This window comes from Portunus trituberculatus, chromosome 13 (assembly GCF_017591435.1).
Source record: "Portunus trituberculatus isolate SZX2019 chromosome 13, ASM1759143v1, whole genome shotgun sequence".
NCBI classification, from domain to species: Eukaryota; Metazoa; Arthropoda; class Malacostraca; order Decapoda; family Portunidae; genus Portunus; species Portunus trituberculatus.
In genome coordinates, this window is record NC_059267.1 from 4,164,406 (window position 1) to 4,183,696 (window position 19,291).

A 19,291-nucleotide genomic window follows, 5' to 3' on the forward strand; every position below is an offset into this window, starting at 1 on the left:
TCATTATAACGCCTTATTTCAATTACTATAAAGTCACTTATAGTATCAAGCTTTACAAGGAAGTCATTGGAATTTTCGAAGTTATGCTCATAGCTCGAGACAATTTGATAAGGCTCCTACAAAGGTTTCTGAATGTGATTTATAAAAAAGTAATATATGACAAGTTTACAACTGATCAGCAGGGAAGCAGGCCAGCTGCCAGCAGCGTATAGGTGATAGTGCGTGCAACCGAGTGGTGCAGGCAATGCACAACGAGACCCGTTTTCAATATTTGAAGACTTTAACACGCGTGACACACTCGGCTTATATATTTGGAAGTATTGATTGTCACTGCCCTTGTAGTCTGCAATGCCACAGACTCACAGGAGTGTTGCCTTTAGTGGGAAGAAGAAAAAGGAGCAGCTGAAGGCACGCAAGGCACGGAAAATTCTCATCAAGTCTGGGGATGGTGAGCCTGCAGACCCATATATATATATATATATATATATATATATATATATATATATATATATATATATATATATATATATATATATGGTAAAAGTCAAGAATAGGACCTCCTTTCTAATCATTAAAACAAACATGCAAGATGATAAAGTACTTACTATACAACATGTCTGTGATGTTTTTAATGTGGGGACGGCTTTTGTAAGGCTATAGTAATTGAATTAATATTCCGGTGCCTGCAGAATCTAAGTCCACAATGATTTGGTTGGTTGTTACAGTTTGGTACAATAAACTCTAGATTATTTTGTTCTTACTATTTACAACATTTTCAGTTAGTACATGTGCGGTGTTTGGCGAGTTTTCTCTAAGTCCAGCAAGCTGCGGCGAGCCACTCTCCAGCCAGTGATTTATAATATGGCGACAGACAGGTGTATGCATTGTGACCTTGGGTTATTTGCATTTGTTTTGAAATATAATTAGGTTTGTTAAGGTTAGGTTAGGTTAGGCTAGGTTTAGTTAGGTTAGGTTAGGTTACATTTAAGTTAGGTTAGGTTAGTAAATTTTCCTAATTTTTCGTTAAAAACGGCTGTTTTTGTCCTTAGAATTTTTTCCCCGGATCCCCATATTTCACCTCTTGGCTCCGCCCCTAAAGCCCCCGATTGCCCCACAGTCCCCCAAGCTTGCTGGAGCAGGTGGGGGGTGGGGAGTGGGATGGAGGAAAAGGAGGAGGTCCTACTCTTGACTTTTACCATAGGTATATATACCTATATATATATATATATATATATATATATATATATATATATATATATATATATATATATATTTTGAGGCTTTCATTCTCAAAGACCACATAGATAATTAGACTCACATCTTTCTCGTAAAGTGGTACGAAATCCGTGTTAAGTTTTCAATTAGAACTACAAAAATATCTGATGAATTTTTACTTTATTGGCAATCTCAAGTTCATTTTGGGTGACAATATCCTTCCTTTTCACTGTGTCGCGAGTGTACTGATAGTCGGGAAGGAAGGCTGAAATGCTCGTTATGACTTGATATGATAGATATTGGTAGACTTCTTGCTAACACACGAGTACTTTACCCAGAAAGCACCCACCACACTGAGGTCACTACAGGACTGCCTGCTGGTATCTTAGCTAAGGTCCAGGAAGGTGATGGAGCTGCAGGTGTGGACTATTTGGAAGAAGTGGAGTGTGTAAATCGCCAGCCAGACACTCGAAGCAATGCCAACAGGTAAAGAAAGTGATAGAATGATCATGAAGCCACAGATAATTCTCTATATTCTTCAATAAATGGGGCTTTCCTTAATTTTTCCCAGGAATACATAAAAAAGAAGAAGTATTTCAAACATGTGTATTAATTGTTACCAAATGTTAAAGTAAATGTGAATTACAACAAATCAACACATAACTTAAAAGCTCATGCTCCCTTCTTCATTCCAGATACAACCTCAAGTTCCGCAAGGAAACTCAGGAGGAGACCAGGAAGAGAAAGGCTGTTCACCACATGGGGATCACATTGGCCTCAGAGTCTGACTTAGAGGCATCAACAGGACAATTTTATCCTTCAGGTCTTGGGTATCCAGCCAGGCCAGAATGGAACAAGGGCATGTCAAAGAGTGCATTGGATATGAGTGAGAACAGGCACTTCAGGCTCTTCTGTGAGAAGCTAGACCGGGAATTTGCAGGAACTGATCTGAGTCTGTATGAACTGAACCTGGAAACATGGAGACAGCTATGGCGGGTTACAGAGATGTCTGATGTGCTCCTGGTCATTGTGGATGCTCGCTTTCCGGTGAGAAAGGTTTTCTAACCATAGGAAGGTTCTGGCTTTCCTTTAATTTTCATTTCAAGTGCCTGTGCTGGCTTTTATATGTTGAGAGAGCTCTATACAATATGAGATTTTGTTAGTCCATATTCCTTAAAATTTTTTACCTTTAAGTCTCATAATCATCCCTTGCCCATGGAAGATGGACTGTATAATTAATATTGTTGTATGCTTGGAATGCTGTCATATAACATTCCATTGCACCATTTATCACAGGTGGCTCACTTCCCACCTTACCTGTACCACCATCTGGCAGAGAATGAAGGACGAGGCATCATCCTTATTCTCAACAAGTGTGATCTCCTTCCCCCGGAGTTGGTGGTAGCATGGGAGCATTACTTCCACAAAACCTTCCCTAAATTGCTGGTAGTCCCATTTTCTTCCTTTGAGGGTCGCCGCCACCCACGAGGCCAGCTCCGAATGGCTGCTGAGAGCTCATTAAGGCTGGTTGAAGCATGCCAGCAGTTAGTGGGAGACTTTGGTAAGAATTTCTATAAAAAAACATTGAAAGGATATTCAATATTTAACTTTTGATTATAATAGATGGCAAAATTATATTCAGAAAGTACAGAAGCTTAAGGATTCTAAAATCATTTATAGCTAATATGATTAGATTTACTAGAGATAGAATTAAGATATAAAGAAAAAATTTCTGACCTGCAGTTTATGTAGTTTTCGTTGAATGAAATGTTCAATAATTCTGGAGTTGATTTGACGAAAAGTGCAGAATTCCATTCAGTTAAGCCATAAGTTTGTGTTATAATGTTTTCAAGCTTCTTTCATCTATATTTTTCATGTCTCCATATATCTTACATGTGTGAGGATGGACTGGCCTATATAGACAATATATATATTTTTTTTCAGTTGACCTCACTCTGTGGAAGAGAAAGATTGAGGAGGAGAGAGACATGGAGGTGGAGGGTGGAGTGGAAACAATAGAAGACACACAGCTGCAGGAGCCACTGAGTACCCTTCCAGAGGTGCACCAGCATTACAAAGATGGGGTCCTCACTGTGGGCACCATTGGACACCCTAATGTTGGGAAGTCCTCCCTCATCAATGCCCTCATGGGAAAAAAGGTTTTGCTACTTAACATTTCACGTGCCTATTTTACATTGAGATAAAATCTTTTATATATGGAGATTCAGCATTGAAATCAGGATGTTGCAGATTTGGATCTATTGCAGGTGGTAAGTGTAAGCAAGACTCCAGGCCACACCAAGCACTTCCAGACCATCTTCCTAACAAAAAATGTGAAATTGTGTGACTGTCCTGGTCTGGTATTCCCCTCAACAGTCACCAAGCCATTACAGGTACAAACACATGCACAAAATATAATAAATAAATAAAAGAAAATAAATAGATAAATAAATAAGAAATTATAAATTAATAAATAGGTAGAAATATGACAGTTTCACCTTCACAATATATGAAATAAATCTAATATTTTCTGTTTGTAAATTACATTTTTAATCTATATTATGCTCATACTTTTTATTGTTCACTGTTATCAAACCTTGTGATTTTCTAGTAGCATTCTATACTCCTGCCCTTTTTTATAGCCCTCGTCTGATCTCTCATCCCTTCCCTTCCACAGGTTATCCTTGGGAGTTACCCTATATCCCAGATAAGGGATCCCATCGGTGTAGTGCATTATGTTGCTGCCCGTCTTGATATTCCTTCTCGTCTGGGGCTTGACTACTTCAGGGAGCCTTCTGACTCACCAGGAAAAAGAGAAAAGTGGACAGCTTTTGAAATTTGTGAGGGTAAGTAGCTGTTTATAAAAAGAGGAATGGAACATGACATATCAAATTAGCCTGAATAAAGGGGCCTTGGGTTATGTAAAATTGGATTTGTGTAACATATATACCATGGTCCACATTCAAGTCAGATAACTATACAAGTATGCACGTATAGACCACTTTATATAAATGAAGATATTACTACATATTTGTTTCTAATAATGTAATAAGTGTGTATGTAGCCAGATTTATTGCTGAGCTTCACTTTTGTCATGATATCCCATCACAGCCTGGGCAAGGAAAAGAGGATACTTCACTCGCACTAAAGGAGGACCAGACACATTCCGTGCAGCTAATGAGTTACTCAGATTTTGTCTCAATGGTCAGAAGTCTCTTGTACTTTACCTACGGCCTCCTGGATACACCTCAGATAAGGGTGAGTTGTTATTATCTGTAGAGATGGTGGTAGTGTCCTCTACCATGCCATGATATGTGCCATTTTTTGCATTGTTAGTTAAATTTAGGTAAAGGATTTTTTTTATCCATAAGTAGAGCCTTGATTTGCTAAGTCTTGGTATAATTAGAGGAGTTTTAACTGGTGGAGATCACCAGAGCTATCTACATAGTCAGTATTTGTTGTGTGAGGTGGCAGCATGAAATCTTATTTTTGTTCTATGGTGTTGAGATGTGTCGGCCCAACCTGTCATTGATCAGGTTGTGAATGTTGCTGATACAGGATCAGGATGTTATACAAAGAATATGTTTCTTTACACAAAGTTTCACATTAAAAATAACTTTTTAAATTTGTAGAAAAACTCAAGTCTGATCCACGAGTTGAAGACATCAAGCTAATCCAAGGAAGTGTGTGCCTGGAGAACACAGCACCAGAAGACGAGGAGAAAACAGAAAAGGTCCAGGAGGAGGAGGAGGAGGACGATGAAGAGAGTGATGACAATGAAGAAAAAAGAAAATTCCCTCTACCTAATGTGCAGAATAAATTTTCTCTTCTTGTTGAAGACGAATAACCTGACTTAATTAAATATCTGAAATTAGTAACGGCTCTTTTTATTCTGTCCTTCTTCCATGAAACTAAAGCTTTGATTTATATGTTGAGGTTCAATAACCTTGTATGTTCCAAGAAAAGTATGGCACATCAATGACAATTTATCTGGTGAAAATTCATTGTGTATACCTTAGTAAAGAAAATGTTAATTGTTGATAAAGAGCAGAATAAACATGAGTGGACATAGTCAAACAACATTATGCATTCTATAAAAGAGTATGTATCAAATGTTCTAATATCACAGATGAAATCCAACGCATCAAATTATTTTCTTTATCAGGTGGATTTTTTATGCTTTTCCATGTGTGTGATGATGGAGGAACTGGCTGTGATAATTACATAGGTATTGTCAAATGATTGACTATTACGACGTGTCATTTTTCTTCTCTATTGAAGATGAAGTCTTCATGAACCTAAATCATGCATTAAGTTAATTTATGAATCTAATTCACCAATTAATTAGCAAATAAAAAATATTAGTTTTTTTTTCAAACTCCTGACTAAAATTTCTGATAAAAATGGCAACAGTGGGTTCACACGTGTCAATATCACTGAAATTGCAAGTCGACTGAATATCGGGTGTCTAGCAACTGGAAAAACCAGTCGCAAAACAAGACAAACATGTTGGTCTTGTTCAGTCGATTTGCGACCTTGTTTACGCTGTGACGTCACGGAGAAAGGTTTGGAAATGTGGTGTCGATGTAGAGAAGAAAATTTTAGAGTTAGTGAGGGAAAAAGAGGACATCTGGGACCCTAAAAGTTAATTCCACAACATTAAAAGCTTACGCAAATCGGCGTTCGATCATCAGTGAGATAGCTGCCACTCTCCGATGACTGCTTCCCTCTATGCAGGGTGCTGTTGGAGGTGAAGACTGAATACTTGTGATTAATTTATTTGATCGCAATCGTCATCGTCACCAGAGGAAGACATCTTGTTGGATAGCTGTTTACATTCATTTTCCGCCAACTAGCCACTACTTCCAGTAGCTATGTGTGAACGAGTTCCGACTAGAAGGGTTCAGTCGATACTTCTAGCAACTTGCAATTTCAGTCGTATATTGACACGTGTAAACCCTCCTTTAATAAGGGTAGTAGAAGTAAGACAGTACTATATATTAAGTATAGTTCTTTCCCTGTAATCACACAAAAATATTTCTTGCTTGTTTCCAGCATTAACAGATTATAGAATAAACTGAGATCTGTCAAAAGGACAGGTTTTCTAAACATAGCCCCCTCCATCCTCAGTGTTCGTTTGACTGTACGCTTGGTGGTGGATGGTGCCAGCTTCAAAGGAGTATTATTCGACGCTCGATCTCGAATACTTTAACTGCTTTTGATAGATTATACAAGTTATTTGGACATTCGAGAATATCTGTATGACTTTGCTGATATTTCGACATCAGCAATGGGAAGCACCAACATGATAACTTATTATTTCAGCAGCATTTAAAACGAATCGTCAATTCTTTTCCTCAGAAAGCTATAATTTGATTGGCTAATTGATACATTTATTGTTGCATTAATAATGAAAGGAGGAGGATGGACCTTGCCATCTAACCCCCTGGGCAAAGACATACGGGTAGAGTATAAAAAATATATCTTATAAGAAGGATAACAATTAAGATGAAAAAGGTTCAGTGACGAAGCCTGCTCACCGTGGGGTTTGTTTACACTATACTCGTACATCTGCTACCCGCTCTACCTGACACTGATACACGGGTACTCACATTTCACTGTTGCTGACAGTAGCACTTCCTTTTAATCCCTGCGTTTAATTGCTATAGCACAACACACTTCTCAATGTGTGAAATTTCAGGAATAGTTATCATCCTTTCATCCTTTCAATGATTGCATTCCCTTCCGGCCCGCCACTCGTCCCGCCTACTTGACTGACGGACTGTTTATTGAATGTTGAATGTTGATATTCCCGCCAAAACTGTTGCCGTTCCAATACTTTTCCCATAATTTCGATGAAGGAGAGTCTAATAAATATATTGCTATATTTCTTATATAAGATTTTTTTCACAAATGAATCCAATGTAAAAATTTTTTTGTTTATATTTTCAATTATTTATTTACTTATTTATTGTAGGACAATGTACTGTAGGTAAACAACTTGCGGACACACACACACACACACACACGAGTGACACGAATAACATCACAGACAGAAGATAGAGATAGACGGACCACCAAGAGCATGAAGAGCCAATGTTTGAGGAACATTAAAAGTTTAGTTTTCCACATAGAATGGTGCACATCTGAAACGGCTTGAATGAAGAGCAGCAGAAAATGTGCATACATTTAAGGAAAGGGTAAATAAAAGTAGATATGGAGACAGGTCATTATGAACACCGTTCGAACCCTGTAATATATAACTAAGTAAATACAACTAGGTAAATGCACAAACACATTACTACCTGAAGATCGGTCTATGAGCTGTGAGTTCGCTCCTTAATGGGAAAGACTGGCTGGGTAACCAGCAGACGACCGAGGTGAATTACACACACACACACACACACACACACACACACACACACACACACACACTTTTAATTCGTAACATTTCCTCATACTTACTCATTTTTTTCCCTCCTTTTCGTTCTGCTACTCCCTCCGGCCTCCGTGAAGGGATAGTTTTGGTGTGACACGAAGACGCCTGAGAATGTCACCAGCAAAGACTCGGCCTCAGTCGGGCCGGCGGAGAAAGGTGAAGCTGGGGGAGACAAGCCGTGTCTTTTCCTCTTCTTCCCATCGCAGTCACACTCACATAGTATGAGTGGAAGGGGGCAGGTGACGGGAGAGAGAGGAAAATTCCGTAGCAAACAGTGCACGGAGTGGAGTATATAAAACCACATCTAGTCTCTACTGTGCTTCAGTATTCCGTCAGTGGGAGGAGTTCGAGGAAGGTGCGTGCATTCCTGAAAGAGAGAGAGAGAGAGAGAGAGAGAGAGAGAGAGAGAGAGAGAGAGAGAGAGAGAGAGTATAGCATGACAGGGTGAGAAGTGGAAAACATAATTTCTATATCTTGCTATATACTATGATTCATGTAATAGGTGATAAAGGTTATATGGTGCTGAAGCTGATGTTGATATACAGTAATAAGTATATCAACTATTATTATTAAAGAAATGTGCAGCCTACCTTAGTTCTAGTACAGCGAAATACCGTCATTGTCTATTCCTTGCAGATCGATATAGTTTGTGTTCTAACGAAGATTTTCATGTTTCAGGACATCTAAATCACAGAATGTGTGATGAGGAGGACTGTGCCTTGGTCTGCGACAATGGCTCCGGGATGGTCAAGGCTGGCTTCGCAGGCGATGACGCTCCCCGAGCTGTGTTCCCTTCCATTGTGGGCCGCCCTCGTCACCAGGGTGTGATGGTCGGCATGGGTCAGAAGGATGCCTACGTCGGCGACGAGGCTCAAGCCAAAAGAGGCATTTTGACTCTTAAGTACCCCATCGAGCACGGCATCATCACCAACTGGGACGACATGGAGAAGATCTGGCACCACACTTTCTATAACGAGCTCCGCGTTGCCCCTGAGGAATCTCCCGTCCTGCTCACTGAGGCTCCCCTCAACCCCAAGGCCAACCGTGAGAAGATGACCCAGATCATGTTCGAGACCTTCAACACCCCTGCCATGTATGTGGCCATCCAGGCAGTGCTGTCCCTGTACGCCTCTGGCCGTACAACTGGCTTGGTTTGTGACTCAGGTGATGGAGTGACTCACGATGTTCCTGTTTATGAAGGATACGCACTTCCTCACGCCATTCTCCGTCTCGACTTGGCGGGTCGTGATCTCACCAACCATTTGACAAAGATCATGACTGAGCGAGGCTACTCTTTCACCACCACCGCCGAGCATGAGATCGTCCGTGACATTAAGGAAAAGCTCTGCTACATCGCCCTTGATTTTGAAGGTGAAATGAATGTCGCCGCCGCTTCAAGTTCTATTGATAAGTCTTACGAACTGCCCGACGGTCAGATCATCACTATTGGAAACGAGCGGTTCCGTGCGCCCGAGGCACTCTTCCAGCCTTCCTTCCTGGGTATGGAATCTGTCGGCATCCACGAGACCGTCTACAACTCCATTATGAGGTGCGATATTGATATCAGAAAGGACCTCTTCGCCAACACCGTGCTGTCTGGTGGCACCACCATGTACCCTGGTATTGCTGACCGCATGCAGAAGGAAATCACTGCCCTGGCTCCCTCCACTATCAAAATCAAGATCATTGCTCCTCCTGAACGTAAATACTCTGTCTGGATAGGTGGCTCCATCCTGGCTTCTCTGTCCACCTTCCAGACCATGTGGGTTGCCAAAGAGGAATATAACGAATCTGGACCAGGTATTGTCCATCGGAAGTGTTTCTGATGAAACGGTTGTTGAAGTTCTTACATGCGTTATGTTTACCACCAGGGATATTGCCACTTACCGTCTCGATAAGTAGCTTTTGATCTGTAGCTTGTTTAATCTCCTGAAGCCACAGGTACCATAACAAAGACAAAATATTTTTCATGACAAAGGTCCATACCTTCAACCTTCAATAAATGCCATCATATAGAAGCCAGCCCACTCTTATTTCCTAACTAACGCTTTATTATATTCATAAATCTTCCTTTCCTTTGTACTCACGGTAGTTTAAGAAACTTTCTTTCTAAGCCGGGGACACAGATAATCTTATCTTTGTAATCACGTTATGATGTTGAGTGTGAATAGCTATTTCATCGTATAATATATCTAATCACAGTTGTAACGATGTGATGAATAAAATAACTACTGAGAAGTTGTAATAACATCGTTTATACCTTATTCAATAATAATTAAATGCACGACATAGAGTTTTGTGTCAGAGAGAGAGAGAGAGAGAGAGAGAGAGAGAGAGAGAGAGAGAGAGAGAGAGAGTACATTTTAATGAACAGCTGCAAGAGGCTGCTGTCTGTTCTGTCACCAGATGAAATGGAAGCCATGGGACCGAACTCAGGTGAGACGAGAACGTGTGTGTGTGTGTGTGTGTGTGTGTGTGTGTGTGCTTATCTTGCGGCGGTAATTTGATCTCAGGGCGGGCATGCGCACGCGCACACACACGCACACGCACACGCGAGCGCGCGCACACACACACACACACACACACACACACACACACACACACACACACACACACACACACACAAGTATATTTTTTCAATTTTTCAGTTTTGGATATAATTAAGCGCTTTGAATAGTAGTGTGACTAGACTGCCTGTCTTATCATGAGTCTCTACCACTATCTAATTTTGTTTCGTGGACAAGCTGAGTATCAATAAAAAAATTTGGAATAAAAGAATTACCATGAAAGAGAAGGGTTATTAAATTACAACAATAATACTATACAGAAAAAAAAAATATATGTTCTTAGAATAGACATATTTCAAGAAATCGAATTATATACGGAGAGAGAGAGAGAGAGAGAGAGAGAGAGAGAGAGAGAGAGAGAGAGAGAGAGAGAGAGAGAGAGAGAACAGGTAACAGGTAGGTGTTCCGGCCAGGTGTTTTTGGCCAGGTAACAGGTAAATTCCAACTGCTTTTCTTATCTGATCTCAAAGCATAAATAGAAATGGGTTCCTTCTCCAGCATTCAGTAATTCAGTACGACAGAAGTTTTTTTTTTTATTGTTCTTTTTTTATTCTCCCTAACTTTCGGTATATGTATATATTTACCACGAAGACTGACCTGCAGCGGCAGTTTGTGCTTTCCTCTCGAGAGGTAAGGTTGGGCCCCTCTCCTTGTGCATCACCTGGAGACAAAAGTAATCACGAAAACTGCCAAGTTTATCTTAACTTCAATATCGTCACTTGGTAACCGACTGGCGAATTAAAGTTTTAGTGTTGGAGATTCACTTCACGTCAGTTTTTTTTTTTTCTTTTTTTTATTTAAGATGCAAAACATCTTATTTTCAAACAAAACACAACACTAAATGCACTGGAAGGGGTGGTGGTAATATTTGTGTCCGCTACATGCTCTGCTGCATAGATCTTATCAATATAGCAGACTATGATGTTTCACCACTAATATGAAAAGAGTAATCCTATACTAAACGTCATATTTTCAATCATGAAAAGTTCTTGCCCAGACTGACAAAGAAAATAAAGAATGAATTTTTTTCTTGCAGACAGAACTGTGCTTCATAAACCAACACTACCACAACTGCCGCCATGTGTGACGATGAAGATGGTGTGGCTCTTGTGTGTGACAATGGCTCCGGAATGGTCAAGGCTGGCTTCGCCGGTGATGACGCTCCCCGAGCTGTGTTCCCCTCCATCGTGGGCCGCGCCCGTCACCAGGGTGTGATGGTCGGCATGGGTCAGAAGGATGCCTACGTCGGCGACGAGGCTCAAGCTAAAAGAGGTATTCTAACCCTCAAGTACCCCATCGAGCACGGCATCATCACCAACTGGGACGACATGGAGAAGATCTGGCACCACACCTTCTATAACGAACTCCGCGTTGCCCCTGAAGAGTCTCCCACTATGCTGACGGAGGCTCCTCTTAACCCCAAGGCAAACCGTGAGAAGATGACCCAGATCATGTTCGAGTCATTCAGCCTTCCCGCCATGTACGTAACAATCCAGGCCGTGCTGTCCCTGTACGCCTCTGGGCGCACCACTGGTCAAGTTTGTGATTCTGGCGATGGTGTTTCTCATGTCGTGCCCGTGTACGAGGGATACGCTCTTCCTCATGCAATCAATCGTCTTGATCTGGCTGGCCGTGATCTGACAGCCTATCTCATGAAGATCATGACTGAGCGTGGCTACTCCTTCACCACCACGGCTGAGCGAGAAATCGTTCGTGACATCAAGGAGAAACTTTGCTACATTGCTCTAGATTTCGAGAGTGAGATGAACGTGGCTGCTGCCTCCTCTTCCCTCGACAAGTCCTACGAGCTTCCCGACGGCCAGGTCATCACCATCGGCAACGAGCGCTTCCGTGCCCCTGAGGCTCTCTTCCAGCCTTCATTCTTGGGTATGGAGTCCGTTGGACTCCATGAAACGGTTTATTCTTCTATCATGAGGTGCGATATTGACATCAGGAAGGACCTGTTCGCTAATATTGTCATGTCTGGCGGCACCACCATGTACCCTGGTATTGCTGACCGCATGCAGAAGGAAATCACTTCCTTGGCTCCCTCCACTTTGAAGATCAAAATTGTCGCTCCTCCTGAGCGTAAATACTCCGTCTGGATCGGCGGTTCCATTCTGGCCTCTCTGTCCACCTTCCAGGCCATGTGGATCACCAAAGAAGAGTACGAAGAATCTGGTCCCGGCATTGTACATAGAAAGTGCTTCTAAATATGTTCTGAGATACTGGTATGCTTAATACTGGCGTGCCACCATTATGTGCAATTTGCAAAGCATGTGAGTAATGTAAATAAAACACTAATAAAGTCATTTAGATGAACTTCGTTGTGTATGCCTTATTTACTTCGACTCAGCCTTGTAAACACGAAATGACAAAATGCAAAACCACATACCATGTTATTAAAATAAAAGGAATGATATTGATATACAAGTTTTTGTCTTCCAAGTTCACACATGCAGGCGCTACCGCTCCTCTGATTGCATCGCGACTCATACCCTAAGAATGAGAGAGAGAGAGAGAGAGAGAGAGAGAGAGAGAGAGAGAGAGAGAGAGAGAGAGAGAGAGAGAGAGAGAGAGAGAGAGAGAGAGAGAGAGAGAGAGAGAGAGAGAGAGAGAGAGAGAGAGAGAGAGAGAGAGAGAGAGAGAGAGAGAGAGAGAGAGAGAGAGAGAGAGAGAGAGAGAGAGAGAGAGAGAGAGAGAGAGAGAGAGAGAGAGAGAGAGAGAGAGAGAGAGAGAGAGAGAGAGAGAGAGAGAGAGAGAGAGAGAGAGAGAGAGAGAGAGAGAGAGAGAGAGAGAGAGAGAGAGAGAGCATGGGCTAAGGGAGGGGAAGGAAAAAAAGAGCTGATCCGGTAAGTTTTCTCACTAATTTGCCTGTGTACATGTGAACAAGGTCGCCAGCAAGTGTGGTGGCCTCCAACACTGCCACTCAAGTGTGGAATGCTCTGTGCACCTGCCCACGCGTCGCCATCAGGTACAAGACACATTAATCAGGAGCCTGAGACAATTTGTCAGATTTAATCGCTTGTTACATAACAGGAGACCTTGGACGGCATTCTTAAACCATTCAGCGTCCTGCCTCGACTACTTTGATCAGCCTCTGATAGTGAATAATGAGTGTATTCTTCATTTGAGTTGTGGTTTATAAAAGACGCTGCATAATTAATGACAAAATATCCGGACAACACGATAAACTATCTATGCAGAATTTTCAAAAGGGTCATAACAAAACAAAGTGTTTCAAGGATAGGGGTTAATTGTTGGCAGACAATCAACTAACATTTTTAAGACATAAAAGTAGCAAATCTTACCTTATCATGTTAGCTTAGGCAATTGGGTTGGTCTCAAAGGCTTTTCTCTCTCCGTGATTATCTTTAAAGGCCATAGAGATGATTAGACGTGTTCTTATAAGTGTTTCTCTTATTAAATGACATAAAAATCTTGTTAATATCTCATTAGAACGATAAAAAAAAAAAACACCTCAAAACCTGCGTAACTTCAATCAAAGCCTTTCCAATGTAATAAAGATACTGCGCAGTCCATGGAAAACTTCGTGATGTGTTCCAATACTCAGATGTCAAAATTTTTGCTCAAATCGTAGTTTACTTTTGAAGGAGTGGAAATGCATGGCTAGAGACGTAGAACCAGAAATTATAAGTGTAGTTCTTTATACAGTGTCTTCGTATATTACCGATAATTTCAGAGAGAGAGAGAGAGAGAGAGAGAGAGAGAGAGAGAGAGAGAGAGAGAGAGAGAGAGAGAAGGGGTGGGGGGAGAGGAATAAGTCATAGTAGATAAGCAGCAAGGAAAACTGCGCAATAGTAATAACATTAATGAGAAGAAAAAATAATAAAAATAAGAACAAGAAGAATAAGAACACAATTGATGAAGATGAAGATGATAAAAAAGAAAAGAAAAGAAAAGAAAAGAAAAGAAAACAAGAACCCTAATCTCTTTCTTATAATCACCATGACGTTCTAAACATTCCACCGTTTTGGTTCTCGGCCATGTGATTCCATCCACACTAAGGAATAAAGAACACAAGACAAGTAAAGCAAGCTCCCTTGTTGCAGTATTGTCAAGACTGTGTGTGTGTGTGTGTTTCACTGTTTGATCTGCTGCAGTCTCTGACGAGACAGCCAGACGTTACCCTACGGAACGAGGTCAGAGCTCATTATTTCCGATCTTCGGATAGGCCTGAGACCAGGCACACACCACACACCGGGACAACAAGGTCACAACTCCTCGATTTACATCCCGTACCTACTCACTGCTAGGTGAACAGGGGCTACACGTGAAAGGAGACACATCCAAATATCTCCACCCGGCCGGGGAATCGAACCCCGGTCCTCTGGCTTGTGAAGCTGTGAGAGAGAGAGAGAGAGAGAGAGAGAGAGAGAGAGAGAGAGAGAGAGTGTGTGTGTGTGTGTGTGTGTGTGTGTGTGTACGTGTGTGTGTGTGTGTGTGTGTGTATGTGCCACGTCGTCACCTTTCACGCGCCATTGGTAACCTGAGCAGGCAAAGACAATGGCAGACACTCCTTTGACTGACACTTGGCCACCAACACTCCCGAGGGAGCTTGTAAGGTCCGAATTGTCTCGACTAATGTGGAAGGTGCAGGAACGAGAAGCTAAAACCATTTCATTTTATTTATTTACTTCATTACTCAACTGATTCTTAAGAGAGAGAGAGAGAGAGAGAGAGAGAGAGAGAGAGAGAGAGAGAGAGAGAGAGAGAGAGATTAGTTTCAAATATATGGATGTCTAAGTATTAAAAAGTAGAAACAAAAGCTAATCACGAAAATAGTCTTTTATTTTGAAGTGTAACATCTAAAATTCTTTCCCGGGGACTACAACAAGTCACAGCTTATAACATTACAACTTAACTAAATCACAGACTCTCGCGAGCCTCACGTGCATACAAGCGAGTAGTTACAGCCAGAAGACATTCCTGATGCCTTCACCTGCTAGTCAGTCACATGCGTGGCCGAGGAGATAATTTATCGTGTCTGACAGGTAGACACTTCCAAACAGAGGCCATGATGAGTGTCAGTGAGGGAACATGGTAAGAGAGCAGTGTGTGTGTGTGTGTGTGTGTGTGTGTGTGTGTGTGTGTGTGCGTAAAATCTAGAAGCATTTTTTGTGGACAATGCCGGGTCCACATTCGTCATACTCCTCCTTTGTGATCCACATGGACTGGAAAGTGGACAGAGAGGCCAAGATGGAACCGCCAATCCAGACAGAGTATTTGCGTTCAGGAGGAGCAATAATCTTGATCTTGATGGTGGAGGGAGCCAGGGCAGAAAGTTGCTTCTGCATGCGGTCAGCAATACCAGGGAACATGGTAGTGCCGCCAGACATAACGTTATTAGCGAAGAGATCTTTTCGTATGTCTATGTCACATTTCATGATGGAGGTGAAGACAAATGAGTCTATTCCCTGCGCTTCCATACCAATATTAGAAGGGTGGAAGAGCGCCTCTGGGCACCGGAACCTCTCGTTACCGATTGTGATGATCTGACCGTCGGGCAGCTCGTAAGATTTGTCCAGTGCGGTTGAGTGAGAAGCTTGGTTAAGTTCCTCGTCAAAATCAAGAGCTACGTAGCAAAGCTTGTCTTTAATGTCTCGCACGATCTCTCTCTCGGCGCTCGTGGTGAAGGAGTAGCCTCGTTCGGTGAGAATTTTCATGAGATAGTTTGTCAAGTCTCTGCCAGCTAAGTCCAGGCGGAGAATCGCGTGAGGGAGAGCAAAGCCTTCAAAGATTGGAACACAGTGCGTCACGCCGTCACCTGAGTCCATCACGATGCCTGTGGTGCGGCCCGAGGCGTACAAGGACAGCACGGCCTGGATGGCTATGTAGGTGGTGGGGCAACCAAACGTTTCGAACATAATTTGCACCATTTTTTCTCTGTTGGCCTTGGGATTGAACGGAGCCTCCGTCAGCAGTGTGGGGGACTCCTCAGGGGCAACGCGGAGCTCGTTGTAAAAAGTATGATGCCAAATCTTCTCCATGTCGTCCCAGTTGGTGATGATGCCGTGCTCGACAGGATACTTGAGGGTCAAGATACCTCGCTTGCTCTGTGCTTCTTCACCGACGTAGGCGTCCTTCTGACCCATGCCCACCATCACACCCTGGTGACGAGGGCGGCCGACGAGGGAAGGAAAGACAGATCGAGGGGCGTCGTCTCCGGCGAAGCCAGCCTTGCAAAGGCCGGAGCCATTGTCCACCACCAGGGGACAAGCTTCCTCGTCACACATGGTGGCTGTTTATCCTGTCAACAAAACAGTGAACAATGAGTGCCCATGTCTACGGTACAAAACAATTATATAACTTCATCCAATTTTGAAGAAAGATATGTACATTTTGGAAAACTTAATCAATCGAAAAGGAGTTGTAAATCACTGCTCTGAAAGTTATTATTTTTTTTTCTCACAAGTGACTTTCATGAAAAATTAATAGTTTATCATCCTTTGCTGCGTCAACATGAATAAGGTGATTGTCTAACACACACACACACACACACACACACACACACACACACACACACACACACACACACACACACACACACTACGTTGAATGACTTAAGCCTGTATCTTAAAACGCTTCACTCTTATCAAGACTATTTTCAGAGATCACAGACCGTTAGTAGGATTCTCTTGGGTTCTCTCGAAAGAACCCTTGAAAACAACAGTATAGCTTCCAGGTGAGCTTATTATGAAAAGTCGAGATAAGGCATCGAAACGCTTAAGAATGCTATGTTTCTGATGCTCACTGTGGACGATGTATGACTTATTCTCTTGATCAGCTCACGCGACCACTGTACCTCCGTGTCCGCAGCCTGGCAAACACTACCTGACCATCACAGGACGCACTCACCGACCACCATACCACTGCCAGATTACCCAAGACCTCCCCCACCGCCCCCCACAACCAAGCTTCCCCTTTCCCCAATAACCTGAACGCTCTTTGAAGTGATGATAAAAATCCCTCAGACGTATTTAAGATTAACAAGCCTGGCAGTCTAAAGTTATCGCTTCTGCTTCCTGGTACTGCAGACTAATATACACTACAATTTGCTTTGAAATGTTGCGGCGTCTTAGAATATCGGATTATTATTATAGTCGTGGCGTTTTAAGAGTTTTAATGTTTTTGGCAGTGGTTTGATAGTTGGGAGTTACTGAGAGTTTTGAAGTTTTTTTTTATGATTCTGGTAACAGTTGATGGGGTTCTGTTGAAAGTTTCTTGGATTTTCGAAGATGTTTTGATGGTTGTAGTGATAGTTTAACATGATTTTTTAAGCTTATTATTATTATTATTATTATTATTATTATTATTATTATTATTATTATTATTATTATTATTATTATTATTATTATTATTATTATTATTATTATTATTATTATTATTATTATCATTATTATTATTACTATTATTATTATTATTATTATTATTATTATCATTATTATTATTATTATTATTATTATTATCATTATCATTGTTATTATTGTCATCATTATTATTATTATTATTATTATTATTATTATTATTATTATTATTATTATTTTATTATTATTACTATTATTATAATAATTATTATTATTATTATTATTATTAGTAGTAGTAGTAGTAGTAGTATCATCATTTTTCCATTCTTTTTTATGATTTCAACTCGAATTTAAGGTGGAATGAAAATTATCTGGATGTTTAAGAATGTTCTGGAATTTGAGTGATAGTTTAACATATTTTCTACATCATTAAGGAAAAAAAAAAAAAATAACGAGAACACAACTAACCATCTCCTTGGCCTTTGAAAACAATCCACACGAGAATACAAATAGTTCAGGAACACTCCACACTACAAGGCACTACACTCACGGGGACTCGAGATAAGACAGACCAGCCCAGCCCAACACACCACCAGTAGGCCTAACCGTATCTCACTAGAGGCGTGGCATTGGATGAAGAGTTTATATAGCGTGGTCAGCCGCCCTGCTACAGATTACTGGTCAAATCCCACTTCTGTATTTGATCCCGAAAGACTCTTACGTCGTTTTCTGTTGACACATTCCGTTCACTCAAGGTCAAGGGCGTGGCGAGGCGCGGACAAAGCGGCGGCGAAGGCACATGACGCCCCGAGGTCAGCACGTGTTGTCTCTGAAGCGAATGCACATTGACGTCAAGTGAATGATGAATAAAGGATAATGACAGGGTGTTTTGTCTTATGGATTTCTTCCGTAGTTCACTTCTTTAGCTCCTCATTTTTTTCCTATTTTCTGAGTCTGTTTTTATTTATCTTTCTCTTATGGATCGCTTGCATAGTTCACTTCTGCAGGTCCTCATATTTGTTCCTTCCCCTCATCTGTTTTTACATACCTCTCAAAATGCTCTCTCTCTCTCTCTCTCTCTCTAAGATCATCTGTACAGTGCTTCATCAGCCAATTTCGAAGAGGAACAACAGAGAACGAAACCAAGAAGTGAATTGCCACGCAGATGACAGCAATGTTATGACTGATAGCACACACACACACACACACACACACACACACACAGAGCATAAGTGAAAGCATCCCGGGGGACGAGAATAAACAGATGACACATGAACCGAATCAGCGAGAGTTGCTTAAGAGGACGGACGCGCCAAAAAACCTTACATGTAATAGCTACAGGTATTTGGCTGCAGAGAGAGAGAGAGAGAGAGAGAGAGAGAGAGAGAGAGAGGGTTGTCATCAGCATTCCTAGTGAGTCATGAGAATAGTTAGTCGTCAGTTTGTCCGTCAATGTCGTCAGCAGAAGAAGGATGATGTTGATGAAAAGAAGGATGAGAAAAAGGATAGTACCAGTGAATACATGTACTTTCAAGCGGCAGCAAAACCATACCATGCTATAATTCACTCCACCGTTCTTTATTTACAGTGTTAGGGTAAAACTAGCTGCAGTATGAATTAAAGTGATAGAGGAGTGTATTTTGCCATTATGATCGCTGAGGTGTGTTATGAATGCTCCTTTGTAAGGTAACGTGTATGCTACAGAGATATAATGAGGCAGAAGAAGGCGAAAAGACATAGAA

At 41.5% G+C, this 19,291-nt stretch overlaps 4 protein-coding genes across 12 annotated transcripts; 3 read left to right on the forward strand and 1 right to left on the reverse strand.

Moving 5' to 3' along the window:
- Window positions 1-54: 54 nt before the first annotated feature.
- LOC123502965 (guanine nucleotide-binding protein-like 1) lies at window positions 55-5,090 on the forward strand. Of its 4 annotated transcripts, none has more exons than XM_045252261.1 (9): window positions 55-124; window positions 1,554-1,701; window positions 1,911-2,262; window positions 2,512-2,776; window positions 3,160-3,374; window positions 3,483-3,608; window positions 3,893-4,061; window positions 4,327-4,473; window positions 4,848-5,090. In XM_045252261.1, the coding sequence occupies exons 3-9, from the start codon at window positions 1,975-1,977 to the stop codon at window positions 5,060-5,062; spliced, it is 1,425 nt and encodes a 474-aa protein (XP_045108196.1). In that variant the 5' UTR covers window positions 55-124; window positions 1,554-1,701; window positions 1,911-1,974; the 3' UTR covers window positions 5,063-5,090. The 4 variants fall into 4 exon arrangements, with proteins under 4 accessions (XP_045108196.1, XP_045108195.1, XP_045108197.1 ...); XM_045252260.1 differs by having other exon boundaries at window positions 56-448; XM_045252262.1 differs by having other exon boundaries at window positions 119-212.
- A 2,626-nt stretch (window positions 5,091-7,716) lies between these two features.
- Window positions 7,717-9,669, forward strand: LOC123502968 (actin-like). The gene is made up of 2 exons (XM_045252267.1): window positions 7,717-8,009; window positions 8,333-9,669. Exon 2 carries the CDS (start codon window positions 8,350-8,352, stop codon window positions 9,478-9,480), a length of 1,131 nt encoding a protein of 376 aa, XP_045108202.1. The 5' UTR covers window positions 7,717-8,009; window positions 8,333-8,349; the 3' UTR covers window positions 9,481-9,669.
- A 1,154-nt stretch (window positions 9,670-10,823) lies between these two features.
- Window positions 10,824-12,544, forward strand: LOC123502967 (actin). Of its 3 annotated transcripts, none has more exons than XM_045252265.1 (2): window positions 10,824-10,851; window positions 11,258-12,544. In XM_045252265.1, the coding sequence occupies exon 2, from the start codon at window positions 11,301-11,303 to the stop codon at window positions 12,432-12,434; it is 1,134 nt and encodes a 377-aa protein (XP_045108200.1). In that variant the 5' UTR covers window positions 10,824-10,851; window positions 11,258-11,300; the 3' UTR covers window positions 12,435-12,544. The 3 variants fall into 3 exon arrangements, with proteins under 3 accessions (XP_045108200.1, XP_045108199.1, XP_045108201.1); XM_045252264.1 differs by having other exon boundaries at window positions 10,833-10,894; XM_045252266.1 differs by having other exon boundaries at window positions 10,837-10,943.
- Window positions 12,545-15,015: 2,471 nt separating this feature from the next.
- LOC123503223 (actin-2, muscle-specific-like) lies at window positions 15,016-18,209 on the reverse strand. Of its 4 annotated transcripts, none has more exons than XM_045252779.1 (2): window positions 18,100-18,209; window positions 15,016-16,492 (listed from the first exon to the last, which is right to left on the reverse strand). In XM_045252779.1, the coding sequence occupies exon 2, from the start codon at window positions 16,476-16,478 to the stop codon at window positions 15,348-15,350; it is 1,131 nt and encodes a 376-aa protein (XP_045108714.1). In that variant the 5' UTR covers window positions 16,479-16,492; window positions 18,100-18,209; the 3' UTR covers window positions 15,016-15,347. The 4 variants fall into 4 exon arrangements, with proteins under 4 accessions (XP_045108714.1, XP_045108715.1, XP_045108713.1 ...); XM_045252780.1 differs by lacking the exon at window positions 18,100-18,209 and adding an exon at window positions 18,018-18,039; XM_045252778.1 differs by lacking the exon at window positions 18,100-18,209 and adding an exon at window positions 16,997-17,104.
- Between the last annotated feature and the right edge of the window lie 1,082 nt (window positions 18,210-19,291).